General features: G+C 37.3%; 1 protein-coding gene across 1 annotated transcript; it reads right to left on the bottom strand.

Moving 5' to 3' along the window:
• Positions 1 to 2,766: 2,766 nt before the first annotated feature.
• Positions 2,767 to 3,723, bottom strand: LOC140925967 (adenosine receptor A2b-like). The gene has a single exon (XM_073375785.1). It carries the CDS (start codon positions 3,721 to 3,723, stop codon positions 2,767 to 2,769), a length of 957 nt encoding a protein of 318 aa, XP_073231886.1.
• Positions 3,724 to 10,193: the final 6,470 nt, after the last annotated feature.

Here is a 10,193-nt window from a genome sequence, read left to right as displayed (position 1 = left end):
CTGACATTCGCGTACTTTTATCAGTTGGGAAAACCCGCGTGAACGTCCACACTTTATTTTTTTGTTACTTTCTAGAAAGTAACAAAAAAATAAAGTGTGGACGTTCACGCGGGTTTTCCCAACTGATAAAAGTACGCAAATGTCAGGACACCATTACTCGATTCGAAATTAATTTTGAAACTTTATCATTTGCGTGTGCCAACTTCTTTATTAACTGCCTGCGATACAAAGGTAGCCTTGGACTCTGGACTGTCTCTTGGAGCGTGAAAACAAAAGGGGACCACTCTTAATGGGAAGAAACAGTCAGTAAAAGGAAGAAACCTTCTAACTGAAATTTCATTAACAAAGTGTTCAAATGTGGCTCCTGATCAGTGGAAGGTAATAAGGGGAAAATAGTAATTCGCCATCCACAGCCCAGTACTATCGCCCCATGTTAGGGAATCCCAGTGGAACTTGGATTCTAGATTTCATTCCTTAGCAGGGTAGTTGAGCTCTATTCTGGATTCCAAAGCCCTGGATTCAGAATTCCATATCAAAATTTTCCCGGATTCCGGAGCAAAAACTTTCCAGATTCCGGAATCCGGATACCCTTACATGGGGCGAATTTTCTGACCTGTTCACGCATATTTAATTAAGCAGTAGGACATTTACTTTTCTTCTAACGTTCGATTTTATAATATGATGGATTGGAGTAACTTCTGGTCAATGCAGATTTTTCAGACTGGACCACATTTTAAGCTAGAAGAGGTTTGGTTCTGAGAAGGTATTTTTCCGTCTTGACATAACAGACTTAAACACTAATGTTCGGGGCAGTGGGAAATTAAATGAAGCTTGGAAAGGTATCTTTTACTTGCTGAACTAATTTTTGAACAATATATATCATTGGCAAAGGGAAAAAAGGAATTTTAATATAGTTTTGGTGGGAAAATGAGGCATATCTTACTTTGAACATTTGCCTAAATTTGAGTTGAAACCTTCAATTCTGAATCGCGTTGTGTCACAAGTGTTATTGCATAACTTGACAAAATAGCTATTAATCTTTAACTAAAACATGTTTTTAGGTCAAGTTTAGGTGCCACTTTTGAGAATTTTCAGATGATTTTGAGGCATTTTTTCGTACCGTTTACTTTCTTAATTGGATTAGCGAAATAAAGACGACCAGTTGTTTTCAAGGTATTGAAACAGTAAGAAGAAGTAATATGCTTCCAAATGAGTGCCAATAGTCCAGCATTTGATGACCCGAAGAACTTTAGAACGATCGTTAAAAAACCTGTATAAAAGAGACTAAAATTTGCATATTTTAGCAGCTAACGGCCGTCCAGCAATGAAATGCTGGGAATGGCAGTAAAATAAATAATTTCCTCATTCTAACGGCAATTTCGTTATTAGGATGGATAGTAGCATTGATGGTAAAATTATAAGGCAAAAGTTTTTTTGAGTCCAAAATCGAGTGGAACGCTTTTAGGGAGACTGCCTCTTAATGCTTGCCAAAGAAAACCCTGCTCGGGGACACACGTTCAGGATTGAACTCTGCTACGAAATTTAGAAAATTTACGATTTTTCACGATAGCCTTGCGAAAACTGCGAAATTTGCAAACCTAACGGTCTTCCGCGATGACCTTGGGAAAACTACAAAATTAAAAAATTAACGATTTTTCGCGATGAGCTTACGAGAAACGGCGCTGGGGATTTTAAAATTTTAACGGCAATTGCAAAATTTACAAATTTCACGATTTTTCATCAGTCTTCTGCTATTTTCACAACTTGCTCCCCTTTGTTATGTAAATAGCAGCAAATCCTCAAAGTGGCGCTGCCGATCTTACAATTTTAACGGAAGTTGCAAAAATTACAAACCTCACTTGTTTTCGCGATTTGGTCACAACTGTTCTCCCAGCAGTTGTTTGTTTTACATAGTTTAATATTTCTTTACTGACAATCCACAGTAATACCTCTACGGTTATATTAGTCCCATGCATAATCCATGATCAACTCTAAGTGAGGAGGCGAATATTCCATCATTTTCATATGGGAGTCACACCCTTCCCGCGGCTCCCAACAGATCTTTGAGCCGTGTACCTACTCGATACATACGTTGTTGTAATTTGTTTTTGTAAATGGAACGTAAGCAGCGTATTCACCGCATAATACCAAGAGACTGGTAAGAATGTTTGAAATTCGTTTTAAACTTTTGTGGGCAAATTTTACTTCTTTACCATGTTATCGGCATAAGCAATTGTTTAGCTTTTTCTTTTACAACTTTTGGGAGTTACAGGGTGACTGCATGGGGCCGGGATGCTGGAATCACCGTTGGCTTCCCCCAGCCGTATCAATAGTTCTTTGATCTTAAGTCTAAGTTCTTAATCAAAAATCCCTCTCACTTCTCAGGCGACAGTAAAAATTTTGACAAATTCGCAATGTATCAGTGTATGTTCTCCACTGGGCCTCTTCCAAAAATTATTTTTCACTAGATCTGATCATAGAACATATAATTAGTCTCTTTTTTTACTCATGCAAAAGGATTCGTTTGTTATAAAATTTGACAAGTTACATTCGTGCCACTATACTAATTTGACACCATATAATTCCTGCGTAGGGCAAGTTATTTAAGTCCAGTAATTTAGCAGGTAGAGCGATTCTCAGCGGCTTACAAAAGGGAGTTTGGTATCGTCTAGTACCTGATACTTGGCCAATTTGCCTTAAACAAAAGAATACAGTTAATCTAGGTATAGCCTAAGACGCCTAACAACGTTTACGCACCAAGATCACTTAGCAGCATTTCAGCATCTTACGAAAAGCGTTTCTAAATTCTTCATTTTTCCATCCGTAGATAAGAGGGTTGCATACGGCATTCAAAAACATGGCCACGTCGTAGACGATATTCTCCATTAGCATTTGATCGCGGCGCCCGAGTGATTTGCCATAGACGATTCGGAGGGATGTCACAACCAGCAAAGCGATGATACTGAGTAGACACACCGCTGCAACAATGGCGAGAGTGTGGGCACCTTTCATGTGATGCTTGATGGTGGGCATTCCTGGAATGTCACGGCCCTGCTCTCTGACATGTTGTCTCTGTTTGTAGGACACAATGAAGATGTAGGTGTACGAGCATAAAATGATCAGCAAGGGGACAAGAAACATTGACACAGCAGTGAATACAAGATGCCATCTGATGGGGTGCACTTGGGTTGTATTGTGTGTTGTATTACATTCATGTGTATTCATCTGTCGGTGAAATTTTCTGAAATCTTTCCCTGTTGTCTTCTGAAGAACCTCTGGAACAGCCACATTAACGACCAGAGCCCACAGCCACATCGCGATGGAAACGATCCGTGCTCGGCGTTTGGTTACTATGGCTTGGTATCTTAAGGCGAACTTGATGGCGATGAAACGTTCTGAACTCATTAAGCTGAGATGAAGAACAATGACCGAAAGGAGGAACAAGGTGATAGTTCCGTCTACTCCTTTAAGAATATGCATATGTGGACAATGCCCAACATTACACTTAAGGCATAACTGAATGATATCAAGAATCAAGGGAATCGCTAGTAAGCCGTCGGCGATAGACAAACTCACCAGAATATTGTTGGAAGCAGTTCGCAGTTTCCGAAATTTGTGAAACGCTCTTAGCACGAAATAACTCCCGAGCAAAGCAACGATTGTGATAATCCCATGAACGTTCAACAACAGAATAAATTCCCACTTCGGTAAATTGTTCTTCATTGCGGGAGGAAGATACGTTGTCTGTACAGTTCAGAAGGGATTCGTCTGTGTTTGGTTAATTGCGGGACGACAACTGTGCCACCTATATTCCTATATACCGTTCGAACCACCATTTATACCACTGTTGTTCCGTTTCTCATCATGATCAAACTAGTCAGCCATGGCCAGGTGAACTCAACTCTGTATATCATCAAAGGATATTAGTTAACAATTATTCCTCGAGTCCTAATGGGCTCTGAGTCAATAGCCCATGATCATGAGGGCGAGAGGAATAATTGTTTTAGTAAAATCCAACTAGTTGGTGAAAAATATCGAGACAAAATAACTTTAATTAACTATCAAAACGCAATTCAGCTGCCATTGTTTTGGTTTTTAAAGCCGACGCTTTTCGCTACTAGTGGGCTATAACATATAGCCTAGTAGTAGCTCAACCAATCAGAACGCTGCATTGATAATAGACAACTAGTTGGATTTTACTAAATAACGATAGCAACTATTGATGACGTTCCTTTTGTTTTAATAGCGTCAAAACAAAATACGACGCATCTGGCATAAAGGTAAAATTAAACCATTTCTGTTAAGGATCCAAATAAATGCGATTGTCCATAAAATATGCAGGTTAATAGTAGGTAACTGCCTTAATTACTGCCTTCTAAAACATCAAACTCTAAATTTCTTGGCAAATTCATTGAGAACCCACTAAGAAAGTAAATAGGATGTCAAAATTGCGTAGTATAGAGTTAAGGAAATAAATAACAATTATTCACCGAAGTGGAGGTGGCTAGTCCTAGATATTTACCGAACTGCGAAGCAGTGAGGTAAATATCCAGGACTAGCCACCGACACTGAGGTGAATAATTGTTTTAGTATATACTAAAACAGTGAGATAATTGAGCACAAAAATGACGATTTTTAACTCAAATAGTGTTGCTAACGATTACAATTTTGGCGCGTAATGACCGGGCGGCCGCGGCCGTCGCTTTTTCTTGCCGACAACTAAAACTTTTGAAGGCATTTGTTTAGTACTTGCGGGGAAATTTCTTCAAAAGGAGTTGTGAATTCTTTTTGTATTTAAAATCATTCTATAAAAAAAGATTATTAAATTTAGTTTTAAGCTTATTTATGAACAACTCAACTAAATAAAGTAAGCAAGACTTCAGCTTAATTTGCATTTGTAAACAAAAAACTTTTTCACCAGTTTTATCGATAAATTCGTGTGAAAAAGACAAAGCTTTACCTGTTAAAACTTCCAATCCGAACTTCGTCACCTTCTTCGTGTATTTCAGAAACAGCTTGCTTGATTAGTTGTGAAATTTCTTTGTTTGTTTACGGCACCAAACCGGGAAGGCATTTTGCTTGCAACTTAAGCGAGTTTGGCGTCGGTCGCTCGGAGGAACTGGAGGTGAATCGGTGAATAGTGCAGGATATTCACTGATTGAGAAGCCAATCAGAGCGCGCGAAAAACACTATCCACTGTTTTAGTATATACTAAAACTAGTTATCACGGATTGTGTTTTTAAGTTTTCATAAACAACTGACTGCGTTCAACGGTGAAATGAACAAGCACAAAATAAAGTCAAATAATCCATAAAAAAATGAGAACCTTATTATTATTATTATTATTATTATTATTTAAGAGATTATCAAGTCAGTTTATTAATATCAACACCAGAACCTGCTTCACACGTACAAAATGCATATGCATGGGTCCTGTTTCTTTGCGACTGTGGATAAGTTTCGGCTTAAAATAGCCGTTTTCAATTCTAATATGCACTGAATGGAGAAGAGGTTCAAAGTGAAGGCGCCATTGTCAGTTGAACAGAGATTGTTTTTGTTCAAGGAAGTAGACACACTGGCTCGACACCTTCGTTTTTAAGCTATTAATCAAGCGACTAGGAAACGTCAGTTTTCATTTCTAACTTTGTGATGCTGTGTTATTAAAAATTAATTGAAACGCGTAAACCACTATGTAGGAAAATAATGAGTTCGAAAGGAGAAATAAACTGAATTCATACTTGCTGGCGACAGTTATAAGAAATTAAACTTATTAAAGAGCGGAAGAAGTTTGGCGCGGAATAGAGACAATGAAGAACGCCCACATAAGCTTGAAAAAGGAGATTAAAATCATCATATTATATTTAACATATTTTAAACTTAAACGAAAACATAATTTAAAAAAACTTTTCAGTCAAATGAACACTTGACGAAGCAATTCTTCCGAAGCAAGGTTGCGAGAAATACAGGTAAAACAAAAACATGCGAGACAAATGAAAATATATTTGGCCTTGTTCACGATTTTTCTTCTGGTGTACATGTCAAATAACAAGGAAAAAAAATGAAAAAACGCCTGAAACGATGTCTGCCATGTCTGACTTGGAAATGGAAGGCCCCGAAGCGAGTAAAACACAAGTAACCCGTTTCTCGAAAGTCCCGATAATTAACGGGCCCAGTAAGCTGTCTCCGTTTACATTAAAGATTGAGGTTTCAATAGTTTTGCATCTAACATAATAAAACTATCAGTTAATGAAACAAAGTACTAAAAGAAAATTAACACCCTGAAAGGTGGACAGGGAAACTCTTATCGACCGTGAAACAAGGAATTAAAATCCCCACATTTTAATCGACTTGTTGTTGAATAGTTAATTGACGATGTGCTAAACAGGCTATAACGCCAGATGGTGGCCAACATGGGTGGCCTCTTAGCATTCAGATTTATGTGAATATTTTTTCGGCTATAGAATTTTACAGAACACCATTTAATTCTTGCTTTCAATTGAAATTTATATATGGACTGGCGCCATCCTATCTTAGTGATTTGACACAGGTTAAGCACAATAGCTCACACGCACTACGCTCGAACATTATCCTATTATAAGAAGTTCCACAATAGATAAAATGCGCTCTACACTTAGTAGTCCAGTCAATCTAGGCATTTTCGAGGCTCAATATCAAACTAATTGCAAAAGAATTTTTTTCAACGCTATTTAAGTAAGGGTGGCCTATCTAGCAACATACTTAAAATCCGCCAAAATCCGATCGGTGGAACATGTCAAAATTAAGCGTTAAGGGACGGACCATTAGAAAACGTATGGAGGGGGTGGGGGGCGGGCGAAGTACAAAAAAAAATATTCGCGCAAGGGAAATTTAAATGAAAAAAATTCATGCACGCCAAGTAACCCTAAAAAATATTTATGCTATGGCCTAAAAAAATTCATACAAGGAATTTGATAACGAAAAAAAAATTTCCCGCGGCTCGAAAATTCCCCTCCCCCTCCCCCCCCCCCCCCCCCCATAACTTTTCTAATGGTCCGTCCCTAAACATTTGGAGCTTTAAACACAGGCAACCCAGGTTATTTGAAATTAAACGTTAAAACAAAAAATGCACAAAATGTGTTTGTTACTTTTATGGAAAAGTGGAGAAGAAACAATAACTGCTACCTAGTTTTCGGTGATAAGACGAAGTGTTTATTTCTTCAAAAAGGATAAATATTAAACACGGTTGGCTTTGGCACAGGACACCCATGCTTCAGTCAAGGAACCCCCAAATAACAGGAGGCTTACAGAGTAAGAGAGTGAACTGTTGGCTGTAAAACTACAACAACTTTAGTCTCTGAAAAATGAAGGCCGTTATTTAATCATTGGCTTTAAAAATATATTCCTTTTTTTATCAGATTTCTGTTAGCCGCAAGAGTAAGAAAAATATATATCTAGTTGGATTTTTAAGAAGGTTACAGCCAAAACAGAGCTCTTCCGTCAAACAGTTTTCTCTTTCAAAAACTATCTCCAAAGAAGTCAACATAACAGCTAATAGTGCAGCCATTGCTTCTTTTCTCTTTCTCCGCACACTTTCTATTTTTTTCTTTCCTTGTTCTTTTCTAGGGGGATTTTCGGGCTCATTTTGCTTTTGGTCTTTTTCTTGTGAAAAGACTGCAATTTTCGTTCGGTACGTTTTCAAATATCCAGCAAGGTAATGCTTTGGCTTTTACGGCTACCTATACATTAATCTTCGTTAACGTACTGACATCCTCAAATACAAGTTTCACTTTTTTGAAGTTTTTTGTTTTGCCCTTGCTAAAAGTGAATTGGAGAGGAGGGGAGGATAGTTTTACTAATTCTTTACGATGCACTACAATGCAGAGTTTTTGAGCGGATAAGCTCGAGTGCCTATGAATTTGATAGGAGGGGAATGGGTTTTCGTTTAAGGAAAAGTGTTCTTACCTTCGCAAAAAAATTATAAAGGTTAACTGAACATTCATCGCATAAGAACTTTGGTTCTAGCAAACGTTTGTTTCAAGAAAACGAAATAGTAACTTGAATAGGGAGGCAGTTTTTTAAGACAAAAATTAACTCTGGGTAGCCAAAACAATGCGTATGTAAAAATATATTGTAAGAGTCTATGGAGAAATGGAAATTCCCCACGCAGAGCATAATTTACGCAACTCAGTGAAAAGGTTAACATGTAGTAAGTTGAAGTGTTACACAACGCTCATCCGAAGAGATACATAGGCTCCGCAAAAAGAGGGTGAGCCGTCAGAAGCTAAGTCAGCAAGCCAATCAATGTCGTACATATGTCCAGTACTTTCGCTCCTTTATTGACCGTTAAATTATTTTCAGACGTATAGGATCCTATGATCGTCATAGAAAAAGAGGTCTTCAGACTTTATTTGCCAATGGACGAAAAAAAACTGGTCAAGGTTCAGGGTTGTTCTCACAAGAGAAATGCAAGGAGGGAATATGAACGCCTCGAGACAACAGAGCGACTACTCTACTTATTCATCTTACCAAGAAATGAGGGGCTGCCGCAGAAAACGCAAACTAAACATACAGATACACTAAACTAAATCTGAGACTCGCTACAACAAGAAGATAAAACTGGAACAATCACACTGCGCTTGGTTTTCTGGATTTCCCTCACAACAGATTTGGCCAGGTGTAATGAAAAGCCAGAGCTTTAAGATCTAGCAAAAACCAAATAGACGGAGTCCTTAGCAGAATATTTATTCACTCACATTGTAAAGCACGGAGTCATAATCCTAAAGGAAGTTGCGCATGTCGCTAGAAAAAAAAAATCCCTGTTTTTGATCACACATATTGTGTTCAAGGTTTGAACATAACTACTTCACAAAACTCGATTACGTACAGAAAACAGGAATAGGTATGAAACAGTTTGTACTGATACTAAGCTATCGTCCGTTGCACACATTTAGTCGCACGTTATCCTGCAGCATGAATGCAAATTTAGTAGTTGAGCGAAGGTGAGCAAAATATCAAATCAAACTGTTCACCATCAGTCAGCTTCTAAATTTGAATCCATGCACATACAAAAAATTACCAGGCTCTAAAACTGCTAAGTGAAATACTTACTGCATTTCTGATATTGCGCAAAAAATTAATTATTGTTTTTAACCATGTTAACACAGACTGACTAATAATTTCCCTTTTAAATACCGTCATAGAAAAAAATTAAAACTTGGAAAACAGAATATGAAGACAGAGAAGTGGCTGGGTAGCCTGTGCAGAGCCGTCAAGACGAAACACTTACCCTGGTGTTTCTCACACATTAAGTCTGCGTTTTTTAAATCAAAACTACCCAAAATACACTAGCGATGTTGTATCAAAAATTCCTGAGAAAATAAAACACAATTATCAGATGTTTTGTCTGAATTTGTGATCTTCCTGAAATTGGACTTCCTGGGGTGAGAGTTGAAAATCTTTATTGCCAATTTTTCTCATGTTTCACCGAACCGATTTTGGTGGATTTTTAGCATGTTGTTAAACAGCCATTCAACAATTAAATGGCGTTGGAAAAAATTCTGTCGCAATTAGTTTGATACTAAAGCACAATTTGACTGGACTATAGTGGCAGGTCTTTAACGTTTGCCGCACCGGCTCCATGGAACAGCTTACCGGCTGACCTGCGTTAAATGCCACGACACTTAGTGTTTTTAAAAACTAACTTAAGACGTTTTTGTTTAGGTCTGAAAATCATTCCCTACTTAATACTGTTTTTAATATATATTTTTTTATTATTTTGTAAAGCGCTATTGATTAGTTTATGTAAATTAGCGCTATATAAGTTATTAAATTTTTATAATTTTTATAATTATTATTATTATTATTATTATTATTATTATTATTATTATTATTATTATGAATTAGATTGGCATTGACAAAAAGCAGCAACTTAATATAAAGCAAGACGTTCTTAAACAAACGTTTCCCGGGCAATAACTGGAGCAAAAAGCCGTCTTATATCATGTATTAAGGCAATACTGAGAATTTACGAAATATAGTGAAAAAAAATAATAATTAAAGTAACGAATGTATCGAGTAAGCGGATAAGGAGAATGCTCAAACTTCCTCCTTTCATTATTGGTGTATAAATTGATATAAAACCGAGATTGAGCGGCAAAAATTTCAAATCCCCGACTGAAAAAAGGAAAAAGAGATTATAATACTTTGCGAGACGA

This window comes from Porites lutea, chromosome 2, assembly GCF_958299795.1.
Source record: "Porites lutea chromosome 2, jaPorLute2.1, whole genome shotgun sequence".
Lineage (NCBI taxonomy): Eukaryota > Metazoa > Cnidaria > Anthozoa > Scleractinia > Poritidae > Porites > Porites lutea.
This window is presented reverse-complemented; position numbering and strand designations above follow the sequence as displayed.

Coding starts and splice junctions, on each gene's coding strand:
- LOC140925967 (XM_073375785.1), bottom strand. CDS start 3,723: ATGAAGAACAATTTACCGAAGTGGGAATTTATTCTGTTGTTGAACGTT.